General features: G+C 34.5%; 1 protein-coding gene across 2 annotated transcripts in view; it reads left to right on the top strand.

Moving 5' to 3' along the window:
• The first annotated feature begins 616 nt into the window (after positions 1-616).
• U2SURP (U2 snRNP associated SURP domain containing) overlaps positions 617-27,410 on the top strand; it is a 39,491-nt gene continuing 12,697 nt past the window's right edge. Inside the window, exons 1-18 of one of the 2 annotated variants that reach the window (XM_070945078.1) lie at positions 617-795; positions 7,856-7,903; positions 9,547-9,645; positions 11,988-12,102; positions 12,531-12,664; positions 14,391-14,458; positions 16,285-16,379; positions 16,458-16,490; positions 16,577-16,659; positions 17,219-17,384; positions 18,427-18,638; positions 20,293-20,336; positions 24,438-24,542; positions 25,032-25,098; positions 25,263-25,426; positions 25,770-25,932; positions 26,361-26,440; positions 26,991-27,078. In XM_070945078.1, the coding sequence (XP_070801179.1) occupies positions 751-795; positions 7,856-7,903; positions 9,547-9,645; positions 11,988-12,102; positions 12,531-12,664; positions 14,391-14,458; positions 16,285-16,379; positions 16,458-16,490; positions 16,577-16,659; positions 17,219-17,384; positions 18,427-18,638; positions 20,293-20,336; positions 24,438-24,542; positions 25,032-25,098; positions 25,263-25,426; positions 25,770-25,932; positions 26,361-26,440; positions 26,991-27,078 (1,809 nt within the window). In that variant the 5' untranslated portion in view covers positions 617-750. Of the gene's footprint in view, positions 796-7,855; positions 7,904-9,546; positions 9,646-11,987; positions 12,103-12,530; positions 12,665-14,390; positions 14,459-16,284; positions 16,380-16,457; positions 16,491-16,576; positions 16,660-17,218; positions 17,385-18,426; positions 18,639-20,292; positions 20,337-24,437; positions 24,543-25,031; positions 25,099-25,262; positions 25,427-25,769; positions 25,933-26,360; positions 26,441-26,990; positions 27,079-27,410 lie in introns of those variants that run through there. The other variant, XM_070945079.1, reaches the window with a different exon arrangement.

Genomic DNA, 27,410 nt, shown 5'->3' with positions numbered 1-27,410 from the left:
TGTAATGTTGTGTGTGTGTGTGTATATATATATATATATATATATATATATATATATATATGTATGTATGTATGTTGTATATATATCTTCTATAATGCTACTTTCTTCCAAACTGCAGTCCCAATGAGTGAAAATATATCCCCTTAAAATTACCAGTAAGGAAAAGATTGTCCTGTGAAAATGATTACATGCAGTCGTTTGACAATTCTTGATACTATTCAGTGATGTGTGCAACACCCTTTCCCAATATTGAGCCCTCTAGGTGGTTGGGGATTATGGAACCTAAAATCTAATATACAAGATTAGAGTTGGCATGCAAAGATACTGAAATTTGGAGAGAGGATTACAAGAAAAAAAAAGGAAATTGTCTTTTTTCTAACGCATAATTTTTCAGTTTCTCTGAAAAGCAAGTTGATTTTGCGTTTCTCTTCATTTTCTAGAGAGCCTGCCGCTGAATCAAAACTTGGTGACAAACCAACGCTCTCAGAAAGCCACGACGCCGCTGCGAAGCCACCGCTTCGGCGCAGAAAGGACGCTCTGACGCACTCCCCGCCTTCCGGCCCGCAGGAAGAGGAGAGAGGAGGAGTTCAGTTTTGTCGCACAGGCTTTCCAATCGGTCACATCTTCCCGCCAGGCTATCGATTCATCATGCCTTCTTCCCCCTCTTTCCCATTGGAGTCCTCTATTCGATCGGTGGAATCGGTGCTCGATTCTCCTCCGCTACGGGTTTGAGCGGGGGAGAGAAGCAAGATGGCGGACAAGACGCCAGGCGGTTCGCAGAAGGCCAGTGGGAAGGTGAGGCCGTTTGGGGGAAGGGAGGGGGGGGATCGAGTTAGTCGCGTTGCGATTCCGAGGAAAGCGGGAGTCCCGAACGGAAATATATTTATCTGCAAAGGACTTGTGGGGAGATGGCTTGGAGCCGCGTGCCGCGTCGGGGAGGTGGTGCGCAGGCAGGCGAGAGAGCAAACTCGCAGATCGGCTTCATGGCCTATTCTTGCCGCCTCCCTTCCCTAAAATCCAGCCGATTGTAGAACTCGTTGGATTGAATGGGAAGATAAGAGGAATTGCGTGAGTTGAAATTAGAAGGCCGAGTCACCCCCCTCCTCCTCGTCCTTAATTATTTTGTCGGAGATCTGGAAAGTGTTTCTCGCTTCTACTTCCTCTCATCGGCTCTTTTACAATTTAATCCAGTCTTGCCCAAACTAACGTCCTCTGGGTGTCATGGACCACAGTTCCCATCATCCTGTGGCTATGCTGGCTAGAAATGGAACATGCCTTATTTTCTCTGCGGTATGCGCCTAGGAGGCAGTAGATCTGTGGGATTTAGACGCATTTGAACATTTGTTTCTTCTGCCTAATTTATCAGATCTAACGTCTAATTCGAAATTAAACGTTTCGGGTGGTTTACAAGCTCTCAAATGCAGCGATTTGCAGCTCTCAAATGCAGCGATCATAAAGCATCTCCAGCAGTGTTTGAAACAATATTAAAAGTGTGTATTTTAAGAAAGAAAAAAATAGCAGTAGTAATTTAATTAGTGCTGTTTGACCATGAAATGTGTTGTTATTTTACATATGGCTGGCTGAACAGTGTGTTTGGAGTTGCCTCTAAAGGATTAAGCGATGGACTGTCCATATTTTCCTTGGGAGAAAGTTCTGTGATTGGGGTGCTGCCCTTTAGAAGGCTCTGCTCTTGGCCACTGCTCTATCTACATCCGTGAGCTAGTGGGACCATCTGATCTTAATGGGTGGTAAAGATGATTAGGGGGCTGCAGGCTAAAACATGAAAAAAGTTTGGGGGAATTGGGTATGCCTATCCTAATGAAAAGCAGGACTGGGGTGACATGATAGCAGTATTCCAATATTTGAGGGGCTGCCACAAAGAAGAGGGGGGTCAACCTATTTTCCAAAGCACCAGAAGGCAAGACAAGAAAGTTTCTTGAAGAAACGGTGGAAACTAATCAAGGAGAAAACCAACCTAGAACTAAGAAGAAATTTCATTAACAGTGAAAACAACTAACCAGGCTTGACTTCAGAAGTTGTGGGTGCTCCATCACTGGAGGCTTTTAAGAAGAGATTGGCCCCCCCATTTGTCTGGAATGATATAGGGTCTCCTGCTTGAGCAGGGGGTTCGACTAGAACACCTCTAAGGTCTCTCCCAACTCTGTTATTCTTTTACAAAAGCAAACTTTTAAAAACTTGGAATCTACTTAAGTAGAATGTTTTCCTTTTTGAGAGTTACCCACTTGCTTGCTCCCTTCAGCTTGGAAAGCTTAGTCTCTCACAGGGTGGATTTGATTTAAATTGAGTTGATTTAAATCACAATTTAAATCATGATTTAAATCACTAGTAAAAAGGCTTGATTTAAATCAACTCGATTTAAATCATAATTTTTAAAGAGCAACTGTCATCTCTGCTACTCCTTCGACCCACTGTTGACTCATCGATAGTCCCAGTGTTGCAGAATATACAGCCTCATGCTACATAACTAAACTCCATTTCATGCTGAATAAACTAAATTATTTATGTATCTTAAATAGAAAACTATCTTACGATAGATTTTTACCCCAAAAATTTTTTATTAAAATAAATTCGATAAAAATAAAAAAAATCCGATTTAAATAAAAAAAATCCGATTTTTTTGATTTTTTAAAAAAAATCATTGATTTTTATCCACCCTGGTCTCTCACTAGTTCTTTATAGCATCCAACCTGTCATATGATATTCAGTTCAAATTGAGCTCCCCAGTGTTGTTTTTATTAAAATGTATCTGTGCTAGTGATCTTTGAATGCAATTGATACTACTAACTGAAATAAATATACTAAATGAAACAGCAAAGCTGTGCTATTATTAAGCCTGCTTCATGGAGAATAGTTTGTATTATATTGTATTCATGTGTAACTGAGTCTGAATTCAACTCTTAAACTCAACTCAACCCTCCAAAATTAAGTATCAGTAACATTGAATTCCATGGAAATGTATCAAAATGTAATACATGTGTTGCAATCTTTTGAAGCATGAATTAATAAAACAATATTGCCTTCCTTTAATTTTTTCAATTGTCTTGGCTGCGTATTTTACGATTTTTCTGCTTACCTAATAATTTGAGAGAACAATATAAACTATAGCAGCTTTCCCTACTATTGTAGCGAATAATGTGTTTGCACAGCAATGTATCATCCTTCTCATCTTTTATTCCAAAGGCCATATTGACTTGGAATTTTGAAAAGCAGTACTAAACAACATCATTTGGGGGAAAGCTGTTAAAGAGCATAGCATAAGTAGTAAGAGATTGCAATATAACATAATTATTAGTGATAATTTATTAAGCAGAATTTCAAAATCTACGATCTAACTTTCTAAGGAAAAAAAAGGTGAGGTGGACTGTCCACAACCATGCAGTTCAGTAGATTAAAAGCTTTATCTATTTGGGAGCACTGTTTAGCCATTCATCATGACTTTCCCCACATTGATGTCTCCTTCTTAAGACTGGACAGTGCTTTTTTGAAAGTAAAGCCTGGCTATCTGCAGTCAATATTATGGTTTAACATTTATGTTTTGAAAGTGGAAGTGAATTACTATTGGAAGTCATGAATGAGAGGTTAACAAACAATTGGGTTATTTTAACAGTTCAAAAAGTTTCCATGCTGGCCTGTTGCCAGATGACTTATTTTAAAAGGGCTAGAAGTCTCCTTTTATCACTAATCTTTGGAATATGGAATGTTTCTTTTCAGCCAGTGTTACAGCCTTTACAAGGTATCTAATGTAAATAAACTTATCCTTTATAAATACTGGATTCCTTTTACTAAAGTTAAATTGAATGTCTCTCCATCCAAGCTGAAACATAGATTTGTTTGTGGGGGGTTGCACAAAGATTTTGTTTTTTGAATAGTAAAAAATAGTTGATGGACCCTGTTCTAGTTTGTAATGTTTATGTAGTGCTCACTAGGATCTAATCTGCCCTATATATAAAACAATATCAAGCAGAACAAGGTAAATGCAGACTGGCAGAATGATCCATTATCTGTCTGAAACCTAGACAATTTTAAACATCTGCAGTCTGAAGCACAGAACAGTGAGAAATGCAAGGTGAGTGATGGGAAGAAAAGTTGAGTAGGTGGATCCCTATGCAGATATACATGCCACCTGAAAGTTCTTCAGCACCCTAAAGGCAGTTTTTATGTTCCTTGTAAAACAATATGCTCCCCCTGCTGTCATCAGATGGGTCAAGGCAGATCAAAGACCAGGATGGACTGAAGTGAAGTTTTTTCCAGCCTACCTGATAAAATATCCACAGCTGATTCTGAAGTCTTAATGCAGATTCCTCAACTGATGATTGTGAATGCCCTAGGCCTGCTTCTCTCTACTGATGAGTTCAAAAAAGCTATCTCACAGATTAAATCAAATTGAGCAAGTTTGGTCTAGTGGTTAGAAAGCTGGAGATTGTGAGTTCTAGTCCTGCCTTAGCCATGGAAGCCAGCTGAGTGACTTTGTTCCAGTCACTGCCTCTCAGCCCAACCCATCTCACAGGATTGTTGTTGTAAGGAAAATAGGACGAACATATTTTGGATATGTCCTCTACCTTATTTGTTAAAATAACAAAGGTAGGATATAAATAAGTACAAAGCAACAGGGCCAATGGCATTCCTGCTGAGGTCTACAAAGCACTAGACCCAAATGCCTTATGGGCATTTTAACAGTAAGACATTGTGCCTGATGACTTCTGTGATACCCTCTTTATGGCTCTCTGTAAAAATAAGGGAATCGGATTAGACTGGGGAAACTTCAGGGGTATCTTACTACTGTCCATTGCAGGAAATATTTTTGCTGAAATATTCTCCTGAACAGACTTGTCACTGATTTGGAAAGGAACCGGTGTGACTCTCTGGTTCATCCTGAGATGTTATCCTGAGAGGCCCAAGGAAATTTGTGAAGTTGATTCAATTATTGTACCAAGAAAAGACAGGACAGATCCTTTACAGTGGTGATGCATTTGTTATTTGCAGTGGATGAAGCAAGTCTTGTTCGATCTGTAATTTGCTTGCATTTGTCACATGCTACCTAGGATCTGAAACTTCCATCCAGTGTCCATCTGGTGCCGATTGGATGGCTTTCTCTTTGATTTTTGCTCTTGAATACTTTCATTCAATAAACCTTTCCTGATTACTGTACCCCCCTGCAGCACAAAGACAGTGATCTACAGTTGATACTGAAGAAATCTCAGATGCTGCCTTGTTCTTTAGCCTATCAGCCTGAAGATTAAAGCAGCGGTCCCTAACGTTTCCAGCTTTGCAGTTCAACGGTGGTGGTGGTGGTGGGGAGAAGGGGATGGTTCTGGGCCACATAAGTGGTGGGCACGCATGCAGTTCCATTTGCATGAAAGGCGGGCATACCTCCATTTGCACTGCTTGTGTAAATGAAACTGCATGTGCAAGTGTACTGACCCACCACTTGCACAGCCCAGGTTGGGGTTCCTTGGACTAAAGTACTTTACCAGCCTATGCCAAATACTAACCCTGGAGAACCAAAAATCATTGCTGACAAATGTAAATAGCTTCAAATACTTGGGAAGCATAATCTTGAGTGATCTTTAGACAAAGAAATTGATTCCAGGATCAACAAGACACTGTTGATCTGGGTGGCTGAAGACTGGAGTGCTCAGTCAATACAAAGTCCATATCTCCACAAAGCTGAACATTTACAGAGCTGTGGTTATCCATTTCTACTTACTTGGATATGATTCTAAACCGAAGATGTATTAAAGAACTAGAGAAATTTCTCATACGTGCTCTCCTCTCCATCCTTGGCAAGGTTGTCACTTCAACCTAGATGTCTTAGATTGCATGAAAAACTCAAAAGCATTGGGTCCCTGATTATCAGAGCCCAGATGAAATAGCTGGGACATATAATCAGAATGGATGCCCACAATGTGCATCACCAGTTGTTCTGTAATGTACTGGAACTGGAAAGAGACCTTGAGATTGCTCACACAAGTGCTAAAATGCCGTTATGACATCTAGCGAAAGGAACCAGATGTGACAATTACTGACAGACTCCACTGGCAAGCTTTGTGCTATGAAGTCTCCACTGGTTTTGAAGACAGGCACTACCAAAAACTAGTAGTTTGAGTGGCATCACAGAATAGTTATTATAATGTTATATATGTTATAATGTTATAACAATGGACTTCCAGTGCCCCCATTGTGTTAGACTCTGCTTCTAGTCTGGGACTGCAGCGCCATCTCTGTGTCCATAGATGAACTGCACAATAGCATATCTTTTTCAGACCTGAAGAACTGCCTATATGAAGATGATTTTATTTTAAATATTAACTCCTCGTGACTAACGGAGATGGCAAGGTTGCTGCCAAGTTTTGGATGATGGCTATCAGATTTAAGAAGTAGCAGAATTACAAAAATAAGATATTTATTTAGAATTTTTTATATTTCTGGTACTTATCATTTGTTCTTTTAATGCATTGTTTCAGTTTTTATAAGGTAAAACACCCAGAGTCATTGGGAATCCACAATTCTTTATGTGAATGAATAAATGAAAAAGAACTCTCTTTTGCTCAAAGTGCAGGACAAAAAAAATGGATTATAGGAAAGCAGATTCCAATTGGATGTTAGAAAAACATTCCTAGGAATATTTTGACAGTAAAAGTTATTAGTGATAGTTAGCTTCCTTTATTAAGACTAGACAGCCACTTATTAGGATGCTTTAAGTTGCATCCCTGCAATAACAGAGAGTTGAACTCAGTGGCCTCTGAACCCTTCCAACTCTGAGATTCTATAACTGTAGTCTGAACTGTCATCTGGATTTGGCCAACAATTTTAAGACAAACTGTAATGCAACTTAATGTGTTCTGTCAGATAGGCTTATAGTAACTGCAGCAAGATTATTATATATCGAAAGTTGGAAAAGCAATAATGCCTACAGTGGAAGATTGGATTATAAAATCAACTGAACTTGCAGAAATGGCAAACCATTTTTGGTCAGAGACAAAAATTGCAAAGACTTCAAAAGGCAGGAAACTTTATATGGACTTTTTGTTCAAAGAAGAAAATATTAATTGATGTTTTTGGGATGAAGAGTTTAAGATGATAGAAAGAGTAGCAGAAGACATGATTGTATGGTTTTTCTCTTTAAAAAAAATCCTTTTTTATCTTTTTAAATCCTGCTCATTTTTTATATTTTACTATTGTGAAAAATTCCAGTAAAATATATATAAAAGAAAAATGTATTTTAATCCTACAATTCACACAATATTAAGCTGAGTTCTCTGACTGAACTTCCAATTATTTAGAAAATTATCTTTAAAATTTGAAGGAAAAGCTAAGTTATTCAAATTTTACCATGAATATAGTATTATGAATTGAATTAAGTGAAGCATTCCTTTCAGATTTTTTTCTTTGCATCTTGCCCATTCATACCTGCTTTCAAAAGTGATTTCTATTATATTCTGAGCAAATATAAGACTTTCAGTTCATAGGACAGTTATTAGGATCATCCTTTTCGGAAAAAACCCCAGTACTTAAGCAGTTCATAATTCCAAATGCTGATAACAAATTAATAATCCTTGAGCTGCTGCTTCATATTCTTAGAAGACTAAAATCCTTTATTTAATGGTACAGTACAAGCTTTATATCAATTGGAGAATTGTAGAAATGTGAGTTCAAATTTTAAAATAATTATAATTGGATAATAATTATATACTAATATAAATAATAACAACAACAATGTAAAACCTTGTAAATTTTGATTAATATTGGTGGTCGGTTAAAATGAAGACTTTATGCCGATATAAAAATAGTAAATGCTTCCTGATGGTGATTGTCATATTTCTGCCATTTTTAGGCCAGAATTTCAGAGTCAGCACGATCCCCTGGATCTCCAGAGCCTCCGGTAAGTTTATAGTCTAAGTGGAAATTCTGCTTCTGCAGTGGATTTACAGTGACATATACATATAAGCTATTAACTTTTTTTGTGTGGTTTTATTTTAGAAGCAGTTACACTAATCAGTTTATGTAGAAATATAGTTCTATACCTCTTCTGTTTAATAATAATGGAACTTTGATTACAATAGTTTTTTTAATTAAAACCTATACATTTATTATTTCAATCGTACTATGCATACTATGCATAAAAAGCATCAGTCAATCACTCAATCATTAAAAGGTTCAAGTAAAATTGTTGCACCACATTATGATAGTTCATAAAATGTAAAAATATAAAGCAACCAATAAAAGTGATTATCTAAAACAAATCATAAAAATTTAAAGAAAAAAAATTATTACAATCAATGGTCAACTAAGTAAAATACTCAAATATACCGTCTTTCCCCCAAAATAAAACATCCTCTGATAATAAGCCCAATCGGGCTTTTGAGCTCATGGCAATAAGGCCAAGCACTTATTTCAGGATTCAAAAAAATATAAGACAGGGTCTTATTTTTGGGGAAACACAGTACTAAGAAATAGTGTGAAAAGAGTGGTTTTCTTGTTGAAGGAAACACCTACATAATCTGGCTGGATATACACATTTAGACATTTTCAATTTCATGTCACTCCAAGATACACAAGAGAAATAATTTTTTTTTAAAAGTGTGCCACTTCACATTTGGTGAAGACCTTCAGCTTGCCCTGAAAATGACACTAACTTTTAAAACCCTATATAGTTTGGGTCAGGTTACCTAGAGGAATTAATTTTTCCTGATTTGCAGTAACTCAGTCTTGCATACCATTTTCACAGACAGCTTTGTATGGAATACAGTATAGTCTAAATGAAAGACTACTTTAAGTGTACATGATGGTAAGGGAACTGTCCTAGAATAATGATTTGCTATTGTTATATCCGCCTCAAGTCAAAAAAGGCACACTTGGGCCTTCTATGAACCTTATCTATGCTGAATTCAAAGTTTCTTCTAAATTATATAGCCAAACCAGGTCAGCTAATTATGTAAACAAACCACTAACTGTAGCTATCTTTTATGTTTGAACACATGAGATGACGTGGGTAAGGTATTAATCTGTTAGACCAGGACTGGAAATGCCAGGTTTTAGTCCATATTCAGTCATAGAAGCTCATTGGTTGACTTGGGTCACTTACTTTCTGTCTGCCAAATCTAATTCCCATGGTCATTGTGGGCATGTGCATGTGCCCGTGATAGATTGTGCATTTAAGTTGTTTTGAAGAAATGTTGAATCTTACGTAAACCAGAAAGAGACATTATTAAGATAAAAGCAAATTAATTTGAATTTCCATTTATCTTTGAAGCAAGGCAGGTTTGCTTAGTGGCACGCAAAGACATTCTGTGGAAGGAAGTGTAGCGGTAGTCCTCATTTAGCAACTGTCTCAGACAGCCACCACTTGCACTTATAGTGGTGATAAAAAATAACTTTGTTTTCATGCTAGACTACAAAAAAAAGCTGATTTTCATATTTGTAATAACATTGACAACATGTATCCTGTTCGAATAACATAAGAATTTTGCTTCAGGTGGTAAAATTGTATTGTTATGAACCTGTTAATATTTTTCTCTCTTTCAGCCACTCTTAGAAAGCAAACTTAAGGCATTCAGTATTGGCAAAATGAGCACTGCCAAGAGAACATTAAGCAAAAAGGAACAGGAGGAATTGAAAAAGAAGGTAATTATGACAAGGAATTTGACAAGTCATCTCTTGGGATTTTTTTTTTATCAATGCAGCAATGTTTTATTAGAGCACATTAGCTCTTCCACCTTTCTTACTGATCAACAGCTAAGAAACAGCAATAAATCTATGAAGCAAAGTTAAATCAGTGGAGATTTCATTGGAATATCATTGCCAAGCATTCCTAGGCAAAACTGCTTGGGTCCTGAAATAGTATCCTTGACAGAAACTATATTGGTCTGCTAGTTGTAACACTTCCATCTTTCTTTCCCTTTCTTCTCAGAATACTTTCTTTAAATTTCCAGCTGTCTTCTCCTTTTGCCAGCTTAGCAACAGCCTCATTTTCCTATGAGAAAGTTATGAAAAACTACAATGTGTTTTGTAATCTCGGAGTTTGTTGACAGTTAGAAAGAAATCTTATCTGGCTGAGTATATGTGTGGCAGGATAGCAGAGAACAATAGAAAAAATTACTTACTGTTTTTCTTCCTAGACTGTTATCAGTAAAGCACTTATTATGTAACCCTTCCTCCCAAAGAAAGGAAAAGGAAGATTTAATAAGAGCATGGATTGTCTTTGGGAACATGTTCTGTTCTTTGCTTTCACATTTTCTCTCTTGTTGAGAGGCAAGTGAATTTTTATTATGGGCACAGACCAGCATTACAAATAAAAGCATTAACAACAACAAGAAGAAAAATAAAATTTAAAAACAGACAAAATAAAACAGTGGGCAGTTACAGTCTGCCTTATTTTGCGTACAGTATAACAAAATTTGGCTACATTCATAGAAAGTACTTTGTACTGTTACAAATAACAGCAGTTGTACATAAAAGAGATCAGCATTTCCTGCACATTTTATTAGGTGAGATATTGTAAAGTGAGTCCATGAGTCCTTATAGAAGGTACAGTATAGCAGGACATGAGCTGCAGTTTCAATTGACCTTGTCCACAGGCACAATTTATTTTATTTATTTATAATTTATATATATTTATTTATATATATCTTACGATAGGATAAGTCTGGGAGGCTTACAGTCATAAAAATATGTCTGTACATATACAATTAAAATATAAATAATTAAAACCAGACATTAAAACCTAAGGACACATGGGGAGAGTGGATGTGAAGTTGGAGGAGGTAGAATCTGTTATTTGATCAACCATCTGCACTGTGCTGTTACCCCACTGGGGCTCCAAGCCAATTGGCAGAGCCATGTCTTTAAGCCTTTACAAAAGGATAGAAGGGTTGGGGCCAACTTCACATCAGGGGGCAAGTTGTTCCAGAGGGCAGGAGCAACTTCCTCCTGGACCTCACTAGCTGGATAACCGGGTTGATGGGACCTGCAGCATGCCACCTCTGCTGTTTTTTGGCCACAAGTGGGACAGGCCAATCCCAGTGGAGTGAGACGGTGGCTCATGGTATTTTTTTGTTTTGGCCCTCCAAAATTGCTCTGGGAAGTGCATTGAAGTTAATGCCCTTTGAATTTTTGAGACAGTTAACTCCCCCTCTCAACTCTCAACTCCCCCTTTAAAAGGGGGAGTTGAAAGGAAAACAATACTTGTTTTCCTTGCTATACTTGTTTCTGATTTTGGTTAAAATGAATCTAAAGTTTTTTTTTTTAAAAAAAAACTTGAGTTAAAATTCTCAAAATTATTGAATCTGACTCGTTGGAGATAAAATATGTACTGTATCAATATATTCATTATTAGCTAACTTAATGGTTTGTGATATACTTACACTAAAGTGGACCAATTCAAGTTTTATCTTCAGATTGCAATATGCTTGAATGGGAAGATTACATGCTCTAATTCAGTATTATATTATTTGTTCTCAGTGGTGAAATCGTTATGAAAAACCTTGAATTGGAACAAACTTCCTGGGAACCAAGTTCATTTTGATTTAAATTTAGCAAATGATATATGCCATGTTCATATTTGTAGGTCGTTGAAATAAAATATTTGATTAGGAGAAATAAGCATATTGATTATATTAAGCACATTGAATATTGTTTAAATGTTAAACTCAAGTTCAAGCCCATTATTTTGGCACATTATGGCACATTATTTTCATTAGACTCTTTTACAAGCCACAAAGGCTTTTTTATTTAAATTCAAAGAAAAAATGTTCCTTTGAACATTGGGCATCATTTGAAAATTAATTGAAGCCTTAGAAATATCATATTTGATAAAAGTGCTCTTTTCTGTGCAACTTCTTGTATTATTTGAAACCTTTGTGTGGCTAGTAGGTTCCTGCAGATATCTGGAATAGGTTATGGGTAGGAAGCTGGATGTTGCTGATGTCTTCATGCTGATAATTTGTGTAACATTTCGGTGACTATAGGAGGATGAAAAGGCAGCTGCAGAAATATATGAAGAATTCCTTGCTGCATTTGAAGGAAGTGATGGCAATAAAGTGAAAACATTTGTCAGAGGAGGTATTGTTAATGCCTCTAAAGGTAAGGCTTATTACAACATCATCCAGGAAAGAAATTAGGTTCCAAGAATTATTTTGAATAAAATATTAAATTTTACTTAATTTGTGCTGCCTTCAGATTTGTATTTCAGATAGTTTACCGTAATGGGCATTTATTAAGATGCTGTTATATTGTTAATGTTAATGGTTCTTATATGAGTAACTAGATGTTTATAATGGTAAATTTCATTATATGCATCCTTATAATTTTTAAATAGTTCAACCCATCATCTCAATTTTTCCTGGCAGCAGTCTTTCTATAAAGCAGATTAATTTTAAAAGTTTGACTAAAATATGAGCAGAGGTGTTTTTTTAAAGGGCAGCTTTGAACACGGTCAAACCTGTATGTCCACTTAAACTGGCTTTTTCGAAACTTGTTACTGTTTAATTATTTTTACGATGTTTCATCAGAACATGACACAGACGAAAAACGAGGAAAAATCTACAAACCTTCATCACGATTTGCAGATCAAAAAAGTCAGCAGACTCAGTCATCATCTAATGAGAGACCGCCATCCCTTCTAGTGATAGAAACCAAAAAACCAGTAAGTTTAGATTTTTTAGAAATATTTGTTACTTCCATGTTCAAGTATATTGGTTATTTATATAGTTACGTATTGCTTTTCAGATAAATTTTAGAAAGCAAACTCAGCCTTTGAATCTGTGTTGGCTTTTGTCGATGGCCTGGATTACTCCCTGCAGTTTTCTTGGCAAAATGTGACTCACCATTGTATTATTTCTAGGGTTGAGAAAGTGACTGGCCCAAGATCTCATAGCTGACTTCATGCCCAAGGTGGGACTAGCATTCATGATCTCCCAGTTTCTATAGCCTGCTACTTTTAACTATCACACCAAACTGGGTTTCTATATGAAATTCCAACCAGTGACTTGACATTAACAATGAAATGGTCCATAATCTATTAAATCTAATTACCTGTTGCCTTTAATTTTTAAAAATATTGTTAGTAAGATATAGAAAGTCTACACAATCATTCTAGTTGTTATAAGGATAAACTATATTTTCCGGAAAAAAGGTTTCTGTAGGAATCAGCTGATTTTGCCCTTTTATCAAAAATAAAGGGATATTTCTGGTTCTGGATAGTTCTGGCTGCTAGCCAAAACAAAATTTAGGGGCTGCAATACTTTTATTCAGTTAATTTTCAGTCCTGGTTAAATAAATAACCAATATATTTTAATTCCATGGGAGTCGTGGGTTCTGGATTTTGGATGTATTCTATAAGTTAGCCCACTTGAGGTACCTGGGTTCAAAAATTGTTGCCCTATGTATGATGCATCGTTTCACCCAATTAAAGGTTACAGACCTGAAAGTTTTGAACAATGACAGAACTTTTAATATACTGGAAAAGTTTTTTTTAAATTCAGTGAAATACTCAGAAATATGTTTGCCTTGAAAGTAACCATGTTGAAGTGTTGAAGTACAGTCAAGCATCAGGAAATGTTTTATGACATTTTGTATTATGTCATAAATTGTATTTTTGCCCTATGATGTGCACTGTTTTGCCTAGTTAAAGGTTAGAGACTTGAGAGTTTTAGTCGTATACTAGACAACCCGTGCCTCCTTTCACAGTCATCCTTTCAAAGACATTTCTTTACCACATTCCTCTTATGTTTTCAACAGTGGCAGAACTTCTAATGTACTGCCTTCACTGGAAAAGCTGGGATACACGCAGACATATATCTGCCTTGAACATAGTCTATGTTGAACTGTACAGCAGAGTCCAATATCAGCACAGGAAATCCTTTAGGACATTTTGTATTATGTCCTAAACTGTTTTATGATAATGCTTTTGTTAAAAAATGTTTTATAAAATTCACCAAATTTCAGTTCCATGGGAATCATGGGTCTTGGATTTTGGATGCATTCTGTAAGTTAGGCCATTTGATGTACCTTGGTTCAAAATGGTTTGGTGAATGGTATACTGTTTTGTCCAGTTAAAGGTTACAGAAATAAGAGTTATATGTAGATTGATAGATAGTGCATGAGTGGTGGAAGGAAAGGACTTTTGATGATTTAATGTTGGTTTTTGATATTGCCTTGATAAAATTATTTGTATATTTGTAATAAACGGGTGCAGCAAAGTATAAGCTTAATAATACAGTTTTAACAGTATTACTTTTATGTGTACATTTTCTTATCCCTTCCTTTTTTTAGAATGGATTTTCAAAGTATCCATTTAAATATTTATATTGATAGAATTTTTTAAAATAGTAATCGTGTGCATAATTAAATAGTTCTTCAAATTGTTTCAGCCTTTGAAAAAGGGGGAAAAAGAAAAGAAAAAGAGCAATTTGGAACTTTTTAAAGAAGAACTAAAACAGTGAGTATTTTATTTATAGATTAAAATAAATGGAGCGTAATCAAAATAGTTGCAAAGGCAGTTATATGGAGGAATTGTTTTTGAAATGTCTCAAATATTATATGCTCTACTATCAGGTTTCTGTCTGCTGTATTGTATTATTTTGTATTATTCAGACTACTCGTCTAGATAGATTCCATCCCCATCCCCCCGCTCACTGATACTAGGCTGATCATAGTAGGGCTTTTCTTATTTTGATGCTTTCTTTGATCCTTTAGAAAGCCATCTTTTAAAAGTCAGTTTATACCTTCCTGCTCTCAAAAGAACGTTTTTAATAATCTCATACATCTGAAAAAGGTAATAAACAACTGTTTTATTAATTAGGAAACTCCCAAAGAGAGAGTGTCATCTAGATTATTTTTTTTACCAACTTTGGTAATCTCTTCTCACCATTTCTTTCTATGCCACAATCCCCACCCTATTTTTAAAATTATGCTTCCATCTAAACTCCTTGGGACAAATAATTGCACATCCACCCACTGGATAGAAGTCTGTATCACTTTGATTTATGTGACTTAATTCCTAGGCAGTTTAAAAAAAAATGTTACACAGTAGTATATTTTTAGTGGGTACTTGGTAACATTTTCAATTTTTACAATCTTAGGGTCATTCTCAAAAGTGTATTTTCTATTTTTACAACCGTCTAACCATGCAAAGTATTTTTCTGCCTCAAGCTGAGCTGTCAGATTGGATAAGACAGCAATACTTTCATCTAAATTACAATATAATTCAGCCTGCCAAGCAGTAAAGGGATACATAATTTGTAGTGGGTATGTCAAATTGAAAGGAACCTTTTATACTGTAGTAATATCTTGTTTCTTTGAGAGATCTTTACCTATGGCCTAAATCTGGATCCACAAACTCTTCATGTCATCAGCACTTTTATGAAGTTTCAGATTGTTCATCAATCACCAAACATTTATAAAATAATAATTTAAAATAATTTATTTATTTATTTATTTATTATATTTCTATACCGCCTTTCTCCCGTAGGACTCAAGGCGGTGTACAGTCAAGAAAAATATAGATACACAAACATTATAAAATTGCTAATTAAAATTATTATTATAACATAGTTTGGCCCAATTAAATAGAACCTAAAATTAGATAACATTTTAAAAACATTCACATGTTCATAAATAATTAATAAATAAATACTGAATGAAAATAATTTAATAAATACTATTTTGACTAACAGTAGTATAAATAATAATAATAAAGAAGAAAGTATGTATAATTGGGTGTGGGATTACCTTGGTATAGTACAATAGAAGACAAAGAATTGGAGAAGATCGCCAAGTATCAGGATCTGGAAATCAAAGTTGAAAGATTATGGGATAAACTGGCCATGGTGGTCTCAGTGGTTTTGGCACACTGGGTGCCCTGCTAAAAAACCTTGGGTGGCACTTAGGCACTCTGAGGATTGGCAAAATTTCTGTCTGTCAATTACAAAAGGCCACACTGCTTGGATCTGCACATATACTATATTGATGCATTACAACATCCTAGGTTCTTGGGAGGAACCCGATGCATATAAAGGCCAAAACCAGCTGGCAGCTGTGGTTTTAACAATTTTGTGTATAAAACGAGAACAATCACAACAATAATGGATAGACCTATTAGCCCTTAAAGACTGTTATTGACCACTTTGGAGAACCCTGATGTAGAGAATTTCTTTCAATCCCCAAACTCCGAAGTGGTCTATCTCAAAACTAGGATTTTTAAAATTATAACGATGACTATTAGAATTGAAGCTGCTTACTAGTTTTATAAAATATCTCTTACAGAATTCAAGAAGAGCGTGATGAAAGACATAAAACTAAAGGTAGATTAAGTCGTTTTGAGCCACCTCAATCAGATTCAGATGGACAACGCCGTTCCAGTAAGTAATCATTATTGTATTACAGTATTGTAATCTTCCAAAATCTGAAACTAAATAGACATCTGATCTTTCTTTTAGTGGATGCACCTTCAAGAAGAAATAGATCTTCAGGTGGTAATATAGTTTTACAACTTAATTATATGCTTAGTTAATTTAAAATGAATTCATTGAATTACATCTTCTTTTCTTTGTTTTAGTACTGGATGATTATGCTCCAGGTTCACATGATGTTGGAGATCCAAGTACAACAAATTTGTATCTTGGAAACATTAATCCCCAGGTAATAATTAGAGTACTTAAAAACATTCATTGCTATGAACTCTGTACATAATTTTTCATATCATAAGTATGCAAATATTATGCATGGGTTTACCCATAATGCATCATATAAATATTTTGGAGAGGAAGGGAATTTTGATAATGATTCATATAAAAATAATCACTTGAATTAGTGGTCAAATAAAGATTTTAATCCAGATCTTGTTATTTCAGCTATATCTACTAAGTATGTATGCCATGGCTGTTGTCAAAGTTGTATTGATGGGACTTATTCATTGTACAGGCTTGTGTGTGTGACCAGGCCTGTCCATTATAGCAGCCATTTTCTAAGTAGGCAGCTTTCCCAATTGCTTCTAAGAATTGAAACTCCAACCCAAACCTATTGAGCACTATTGGATTATGAGCTATGTTTTATTGCTGTGAGAACAAATCATTAGGGTATTTCTGGATCTTGTGATATTTTATCACACCATTCTATTAATTTTTTTCCTGTTGTACTTACAGAATACAGGAGGTGCACTTTCTTTTGAGAAATACCTCATTCTTTTTTCTGTTTCTAGATGAATGAAGAGATGTTGTGCCAAGAATTTGGACGTTTTGGGCCTTTGGCAAGTGTGAAAATTATGTGGCCAAGGACTGATGAAGAAAGAGCAAGAGAAAGGAATTGTGGATTTGTTGCCTTCATGAATAGGAGAGATGCTGAACGTGCACTAAAGAATTTAAATGGTACTAAAGGATTGAAATTAATTGCCTATATAAGAAATCAGGAGGAACATTGAGCAAAGCAAGGTTTCCAGTGAAAATCATTGTGTGGGGAAGGTTTATTTACTTATCTCTGCTTTGTTATGAAAATCTTAACTTAAAGATTTTCCTTACCTTTTAAGAATTTTGAAGTTAAGAAATTAGTAAGTACCAGGTGAATTAATTGATCAGATTGGCTGCTATGTTTATATAACTGGGCTTTTCCCTTAATGGAATTTATTTCATTTTTAGTTTCTTATTCTTATTTCTACTTATTTGAAAAAAAAAAAAAAGCCTACTCCAGATTTAGCTCTAATAATAGTATTTGGATGATTTGAAATCCAGATAGTGCAATCATGTAATTGTGTGCAATTGTGTTGACTTTGTCAACAAAGTCCTATGTCCATTTTTACATTCGATTAAAATATCTTGAGATGAGAACTGATTTTTGGAAGTTGCAGTGTTTAATTGCTACCAGTAGTCCTTGATTTACAACAGTTCATTTAGTGACCGTTCAAAGTTACAATGGCACTGAAAAGAGTGACTTATAACCATTTTTCATACTTATGACCATTGCAGCATCCCCATGGTTACATGATCAAAATTCATATGCTTGGCAATGGATTCATATTTATGATGGTTTTAGTATCCCAGGGTCATGTGATCAGCTTTTGCAGCCTTCTGACGAGCAAAGTCAGTGGGGAATCCAAGTTCAGTTAACTGTTACTAACTTAAAAAATGCAATGATGCACTTAAAAACTGGCAAGAAAATTCGTAAAATGGGACAAACTTGTTTTACAAATGTTTCACTTAGCAACATAAATTTTGGGCTCAATTTTGGTCATAACTTGGGCACTACCTGTACAGTATCCTTAGTCAGACATCTTTAAAAACTAAGACTGAATTTAATGCAGTTTATTTCTGTTGCATGATATATCTGTTAGACAACCGTGAGTGTCTATACGAGGACCTATTTTCATTGAAACACTGATAATGCAGTTTCTAAATCAGTGCAATTCTTCCCCAGGCAAGATGATCATGTCTTTTGAAATGAAATTAGGCTGGGGCAAAGCTGTTCCTATTCCTCCTCATCCTATATATATTCCTCCTTCAATGATGGAACATACCCTTCCACCACCTCCTTCGGGTCTGCCATTTAATGCTCAGCCCAGAGAGAGACTGAAGAATCCTAATGCTCCAATGTTGCCACCACCTAAAAACAAAGAAGATTTTGAGAAGGTAAAATGTTACTCAGGGCCATATCATCTTCTGTATGATAGTATTTGTAACTCTGTGATAGAATTTGCTTAATTGTTCCCTGCCTTAGTTTAAGGAGCCTCATTCCCTTGTCATGTTTGAGCTACATAATTGGGCTTTGTTTTTAATTGCACTTTTAAATCTGGCCACACCGTGTTTTCCCCCTCCACACTCCCTGGTTTTTTTCTCCTCTGTCCCCCTTTTGTTAGCTGCCAGATTTGCAGTCTCTAAATTAATCTTTTTAAAGGCTACATTTAAATTCAGCCAGATTGATTAATTAGGATGAGCTCACATGTTTCTATGTAAAAAGCTATTTCAGACATTAAATTAGTAGCTGAAAATAACTCAGGATAGATAAAGGATTTTTTTTAAAAAAACAAATGGTAAGTAACTCTTAAACACAAGTGATATCACATTGTTTTAATACTTTCATGAAGTTTCTTAGGTTTGAAAGGGTTGAGAACTAATGGCCAGTACAAATACAACAAATAAGCTACAGATTGCTTCCTTTTTTTAATCTTGTTGCCTTTCTCGGGCAAGTTTTTGGTTTTGGACTGCAAAATTTTAGTGCTGGCTTTAACATAGTTAAGTGTTACTTGGGCAGTGACAATAATTGTGGGAAAAACCTCTCAGGCTGTTCCTGGTCGCATTCTCTAAATCCTGGCTTCCTAGCAGGATTCAAAATCTGGTAAGCCACAGTCTTGATTAGCTTAAACTATTGCCACTCTCAGTGTGATTCTTAACTGTGGTTAAAAACAGTAGGGCTATCAAATCCGCTGAAAAAGCTCCTTTGGAACACATGGGAGCTATATGAAGCCCCTCTTTCCAAATCATCAAAGTGCCACACCTTTTTTCAGTCTCATGCAACTGTTTTGTAAGCAGTTTCCAGCTGTTTTTCTGGCTGTGCATGCACTTCTTTGATGATTCAAAAAGATGTGATTTGTATGGGCTCCCACATATTCCAAATCACCACTTTCAAAAGATTTAAACAGCTGTAAAAACCAACAATAAAAGCTGGGAGAAGTCAGTCTCCAGAAAGAAGGGGATGGAACATTAGAATATTTAATACTATACCCCGATCACATAAACATAGTGGAAACACCACAAATGTTAGCTTGCATAGGACTAACTTAGTAAATAGAAAATATGATTCCATTTTCTGTATATGCCTTCATCTGGCAAGCCCCTTCATATGCATGTGGTGGGTTTGTCTATGTACATTGAGGCTTTTATTTTTTAAAAATAGCTTTTCTATGCTGCATGTGTAACTTGTTTCACAAGATTTTAAAAATAGCAATTGATGCAGTAAAAGGGAAACTGCTATTGAGAAAAGTAAAAGCCCTACTCTACACATGGATATCTGTGCCTAATTCTTTGGGCTGTTATCAGTTTAGTATCTATTCAGTGCATTGATGTACATTCTATTTGGAATGTCCTTTGCAATTTGTGAACTTTTTGTGGTTCACCACACACAATAATTTGCTATGTAATTGCATAGTCTATAACTGCAGCAGTGATTGCCTGCAAACATGTGATAGATGTGTAGTATTTTCAATGCATATGTATTTTTTGCTTGTTACTTGTTAACAATACTCACATATTCTATGTTTATTATCTGATGTGACTTCATATACAGACTCTGTCGCAAGCCATAGTCAAAGTGGTTATCCCAACAGAAAGGTACATGTTTTTCTTTATTATTACTGATCTAAATATAGCGACTATCCCATTTGGAATTTTATATAAATTGTGATGTTGAGGAAAAGTTTAGTCTTGACTGAGCAATGGTTGCTTTGTAGATGTGAGAATGTTAAGGTATACTATCTATATTAAACTGACTTTTACTAGTATTTCAGTTCAGTTGTAGGATTAAATGGAATGAAGTTGGAATTATTTTAGTAGATGGCTACAAAGAAAGCAGAGTTTTACTCAACTTTAGCCCGTAAAAATGTTTTAGATTGTACCTTTCATTGTGTCTGGATAGCATACAGGACCATATTACTGTGAGCAGTCACTATAAAGCAGATCTAAAGTTGTCATGTGAAAAGGTGGATTCTCGGATGTCAGTAAAAATCAGTGGTTTTAGGCTTGCCTATTAGTTTAATGATCAAAAGGATACATTTATTTCATCAGCATGGGGATATTGAGTAGATTTTAATTTATATCCAGAATTACAGTAATATACCATCTTTGTTATGGGTTATCATGGTTTTGATCTTGACTCATTGATTGACTTGTATGATTGGGGTTTGGATGACAGATCTTTTCTGTCATCTTCTGAAAGCTTTAGCATAGTAATTCATAATTGCTTAATCTTTCTCTAAATTAAGTGGTGAGAGTATTAGGCGTATCTAAGTATGGCAGTTATAATTTTTATAATCAGGATATAATTTAGTCTAACGTAATTTAGGGCCAAAGGAGTACAGCATATATCGGGCAAATCCTTGCTCAGCCAAGCATAAAGCTCTTCTGAAACATAGCAACACAAACACTTGTTTAAAATAAACGAGCACCAAAGATTTCCAAATTCTCTTTGACATTGGCCTTGGTGAACAACACCAGCTGAACTGTCTGCGGCAGCGGGGGACCAGGAAAACATCATGGGATGGATTGGGAAAGTATACAGTTTTTGACCAGACATTGGTACGATCAGCTCCAATTAATGTGGTTTTATTATAATTGAAAGACTTCTTTTTGTTGGCCAAATTAATGTTTTACAAACTATTATCCTTTTGTTTTATGTTGTTTTTTATCATAAAGATTCATAATGTAACCAGGCTATACATTTTGAAGAAAGAAATGCAAGCATCTCTTCCGTGATGCTTTTTTTTTTTTTTTTAAAGAGGAGAGCAATTTTCAGTGCTGAAGAGTTATGTGATATGACTTACGAGAGCCAGGAGAATGTGTTTGCAAATGTTTCCTTATTTTTGTTGTTGTTTAGGATTTAAAACAAAACCTGTTTCAGAAAAAGAATGTTCTAGTTTTGCTCACTGCAGCATTTTAAGAGTCCAACGATGGAAAATATTTTGTATATCAATAAATATATTTGTGAAACCCCTGTTTAGAAACCTGTTGCAGTGGATGAGAATTCCTGTTGTATTAAACCATTTTATGTCATTTGTGCAATAGTGTCATTACACCAATGAAATAAAATGATTTCTGTAATGACATCATGTGAATGATGTACATTCTAATTAACAGACAATTGTAAATAACAACTGATCCCCCCACCCCCTCTTCAGTCTATTAAATTGACGTTTCACTTTATTGTTGAATTAAAATGGTTTTGATGTTTCAACATACTGACAATATGTTTTGGAAGTAGTGAAGAGAGAAAGATAAGCCCACTGAGTTCTCCTGTGTCATTATTTAGGGTTGTAAATTTAGTGGGGTTAAAAGAAGAGGAGGAAAATTTACCTTTGGAATTCATGAATTTGTTCATGCTGCTTATTTTCATTGTGCTTCTTTGCATTATTTATAGACTGCATTCTGTCAAGATGTCCTGGCGTAAAAATAGGAAAAGTTAAAAAAAAAAAAAAGTAAAAATACATTAAGATAAAATGCAGGAATAAAACATCTTCAGTTAAGACAATCAGGTTTAAAAAGAAATAAAATAACACATTTTGAGAGTTAGGATCAAACTAAAATAATTCTGCACCTCTTTTCTTTTGATGGAGAAGACATTCTTCAAAAAGAATGTTACCACTAAAATGTTTTTTCTTTACTTATACAACCTGCCATGTCTCATTGACAGGAAAGGAGAGCTTTAGGTGATTTCATATGTAAGTAGTCCATGAAGTACCAAGAACTATAATCTTAAAATTCAGAATGTGAAATTAAGTTTGCAGAACCATTTTAAAATACAATTTCCATGTGATCAAATAATTCCTCTTAGACTTCTGCAGTGACTAAAATGATAATTATTTGTATATTATGAACATTAATTTGAAGGATGATGATAGGAAATTAAGAAATAAGTAGTAGATAACACATTAAAGGCTACTTTTAATAATGTTAGTTTTTAATTGTATAAGGTTAGTCATAGTTATAATTAAAACAGAATTTTTTTTTTCTGTTTAGTGTTTGTATTATAAGCTAAAAACAAATGTGCATTTTCTCTGGTTCTTGATGTCAAATTTTATGCACACTTGAAGTTCCTGAAACCCTAAGCTTATAAATTTAGGGTTTATACTTCATTTAGTAATTACAAAATCCTTTTGAATGTGCCAGAATACCAATATTCTTTTAGTTTGGTGCATGTAATATAAGAATGAAATTGGGGTGGGTAATGGGAATGAGGAGCTTTTATTGTTTTAGTACCTCTTATATGTTATGAAACTTACCTGTGTATACAACTAAGCACCCAACAAAATGAACTCTTTTTTATGTGCGAGGACATATGTGGTATAGATTTTTCGTACTTTTATTTAGTATCTTTCCTTTATAAGATCAGGAACTTATTTTTAACTCTGAAAAGCATATGCTACAGTCTACCTAAGTAGCCTACGATACTACTTTTTAGAAAAAAATGCTAAAATAATACTAAGTAGCTAACTATATATGTATTTCCTACTTGCAGTTCTACAAATTGGGGTTAATGGAACTGCTTCCTAAAATAAATTAACTTAAATAAGTTCACAGGAGAAAAGTACCTTCCTCATTTATGTCTCTCTTAAAAGAGAAGTATGTATGTATGTATGTGGGAAAGAGTTGCTGGTGGAAAGAGAAATTGACCAACCTGGTTTTAGTTGATTTTCTACTTATCCAGGAATTTTTTCTACCTTGCCATCTTTGGTTGAAGAAAGCTCCTTGATCTTCCAGAGCTAGTTTTGGAAGTTTAGTGGTAATGAAAATATTTTCCTTCTGTGACCTTCTTAATGTTAACTTATCTTTGGATTCAAGCAACTTGCTAAAAATCTGAGAAATCCCCAAATAATAATCTCTAAATTGAATTGTAGTTTTTCTTTTTTTCCTAATGTATTGCTTCATCTATATTAGTGCATTTTGAAATGCTCAATAATGAACACTTCGAATTTCTTAAGTTGTACTCAATAAAGAATAATAAGCATATAGCATATTCAGAGTTTTGTGAATCAGGTTAACACTAATGACAGCTTTCTGGAGAAAACTTACTCCCTAATGTTGTATTTGTTAAAAAATACATTTATATCATAGTTTTATAGGGAGTTCCAGGTGATTCAAGAAGCTGTCAAAATATTGCAGAAACCAGAATTCCTTGGTTATTCGCAGCCTACACCACTCTGTATTTTTGTTGCTCAAATTTATACATAATCAAACAACAGGATTTTTAACCAATTTTTTCATTTTTACTGGACTCAAACACAAAGTCTTATCAAATGTTACGAATGTAATTTTGATCATATTGATTTCTATAAAGAAACAGTTAATATGCTATCTTTTATTGCATGTCATGAGTTGTATTCATATTTATTTATAAGAATTATGAATTAGTTCACTCTAAGCATACAAAATAATACAGTTGTCTCAGGTAAAAATAAAGAACCAGTGAGATCTTGTACTGAACAAATAATCTAGGAGTTGTAGGACTTCTTTATACTCATGATAATATTGAAGGCCATTGTCCAAATTTATTTTTGATTATGTAAGGTTAGAATAATTGTATAACTTAAGAATTTGGAGCAATGTTCTTAACTATACAGCAAAAATAATCTTTTTTCATTTATAAATGCCTTAGGTGGTGCATAGCTTGCATAATGTTAGGTATGAATCAATTTTCCTTTAACTGTGTTGTTGTTGCAGGAACTTGCTTGCATTAATACATCGAATGATAGAATTTGTGGTACGTGAAGGACCTATGTTTGAAGCCATGATCATGAATAGAGAAATCAATAATCCAATGTTCAGGTATTTAATATTTTCATTAGTTCTGTTGGATATTATAGATTATATAATTGTTGAATTGAATTTGTTACGTAGAAAACATTGTATTAACAGTTACTTTTTGTTTTGGTTTTGAAATTTTACAATACTTTTTGCCTTACTTTTAGGATGTCTCATTTTTCTTTGCAATTACCATATTTTTCGGACTATAAGATGCATCTTTTCCCCCCTAAAAAAGGGTGGAAATGTGGGTGCGTCTTATACACCGAATACAGCCATTTTTGGCCTCCCGAAGCCCCGTCTCGCTTGTTCCATTTTTGCAAAAAACAAGCCTGTTTTTGCAAAAAACGGGGCACGCAGAGGGTTTGGGAAGCCTGCAGAGTGCTCCTGGGGGCAGGGGAGGGTAAAAACTTTTCTTACCTCTTCAAAATCTTGGTGCGTCTTATACACCGGTGCATCTTATAGTAAAAAAAATACGGTATTTATTTTGATTCTGCTCTGCTTTTTGTTTAGATTTTTATTTGAGAATCAGACTCCAGCTCATGTGTACTACAGATGGAAGCTTTATTCAATTCTACAGGTAGGAAATGTTTTTACAACTATTTTAGCGTTATTAGTTTAACTCTACTTGCTGGACCACTGGGGGCTTAAAAAGAAGAGTGGGATTTTAGAAAATTGGAAATACTTTTCTGCAGGTCCAGCACTTGTTTTGCCTTATTTAAAATGTTTGTTCTTATTTGTTAGGGTGATGCTCCAACCAAATGGAGGACTGAAGACTTTCGCATGTTTAAAAATGGTTCCTTTTGGAGGCCACCTCCTTTAAATCCATATCTCCATGGGATGTCTGAAGAACAGGAACCTGAAGCATTTGTGGAAGAGCCAAGCAAGAAGGGTGCACTTAAGGAGGAGTAAGCATCTTTAAAGAGCCTAATGTACCTAATTTTTCTCTAGACCTAAAACAGACCATCTACAATATTCCCCCATATTTAGTAATACCCAATATTCAAATTCCATTATAAGAAGATCTAATTGTATGTTTTCTTTTTGGAGCAGCATTTCATAATCCCTTAATCAACTTTTTTGGTTGCTGACTAAAGATGAAAGAATATGTTCTTAGTTTCAGTAAAACCAATCTAATACCAGATTATTTTTAGTTACTTCGATTCTGAAATATAATATACACAACTCATTTATAAATATAAAGGAAAAGATGTTGCTAAGTGTTCTAAAAATTTGAAACTGAAATTTTAGACAGAGGGACAAATTAGAGGAAATCCTGCGTGGGTTAACACCGCGTAAGAATGATATTGGAGATGCAATGGTTTTCTGTCTTAATAATGCTGAGGCTGCTGAAGAAATAGTGGACTGTATTGCAGAGTCATTATCCATCTTGAAAACGCCACTCCCTAAAAAGGTATGTTTGATCTCTACGTGATTTTGATTCTCACTGACATTGAATTGGTATTTATTTAATAACCATGAAAGTACAATTAACATCTTTTACTAAATCAATATTTTCTTGATTCAATGCTAAAATCTGTTAATGGCCATAATCATACTATTCTAATACAAATTTCAGCCCATTTCCTTTTAAGGAAATAACATCACTAATCATTTTTAAAGTTTTATTATTATTTAATTTTTCCACTGTAGAAAAAATTCTGATAGTTTGGTATATTTGAACAGCACTTGGTACTAAATTACATTTTTTAGAAAATGATTTTTTTTCTAACTTATCTACTGTATTTGTATTGTTTTATACTCCTGTTAATGGGGTAAAATGTTTATCTTTTAATACAAACAAAATTAGCAGTAGTTAACTTAATTCTATATTTTTTATAGATTGCAAGATTATATTTGGTTTCTGATGTGTTGTATAATTCTTCTGCGAAAGTTGCCAATGCTTCATATTACAGAAAATTGTAAGTATAAAGTTTTAAACTCTTTTGAGAAAAAAAAAATACTACTTTTGGGCTTTAAAATTTGCATATACTATTTGGTTGCTCTATATTGACACTTAACATAAACTGCAGGAACTGCTGCATTTGCAAAAAAAAGTGCATTGCATTTTGACCAAAGCAGCATTTGTGTCTGTTGATTTTTCTCCTCTGGTCAGTTTAATTTTTCTGCTGTAATTTGCAGTTAGAGATAGCTAAAGAATATTGTTTTACTAATTTGTTTTCTACATGTATATGTGCACACTGAATATATTTTTAATGATGGATTGAAATACAGTTATAAAGCAACTATTGTCAGGGTTCCAATTAATATAGATCCACTGCATCTGACTATTATATTCTAGAGTCTTAAAACCTATTCATAACTTGACACCATTTTCCAACTAGGTGTTCAGAGTTTTTTTGCGTGGAAATGTGGGGAAATATTTATGTAATTCTTCATTAGGTTGGTTGACTTTCACAGTGCAGTTCTTTATACTATAAAATGTCTAACATATGAAAACTGTCTTTTCAGTTTTGAGACAAAGCTATGTCAGATATATTCTGATCTGAATGCTACCTACCGAACAATACAAGGCCATTTACAGTCTGAAAACTTTAAGGTATGTGCATGGTTATTGTTGACATGACATGAGCAGAATGCCTCAGTATTTATATAGTTAATAAATTTTCAAGGAGGAAATAAACTATATTCAATGTGGCCTACACATACAATAAAATACCAAATACATAATATAAATGGCAAAATAAACATAGGCATTTGTATATCACCATTTAAAATATTAGGTGAAAATTATCTTCGACAGTAACCAAACATTAATATTGATGCCAGGGCAAACTCTCTTAGGAGAGAAATTTGTAAGGAGACTGCCACAAATATGAATTATCTCATTAGAAATTTAGATTATAACCTGCTTGAGAAATAAGTATAAGA

Source organism: Pituophis catenifer, unplaced genomic scaffold, assembly GCF_029215685.1.
Source record: "Pituophis catenifer annectens isolate HBS135680 unplaced genomic scaffold, rPitCat1.0.hap2 SCAF_6, whole genome shotgun sequence".
Taxonomy (NCBI): Eukaryota; Metazoa; Chordata; class Lepidosauria; order Squamata; family Colubridae; genus Pituophis; species Pituophis catenifer.
The sequence above is the reverse complement of the archived record's forward strand: the minus strand, read 5'-3'. Positions and strand labels throughout refer to the sequence as shown.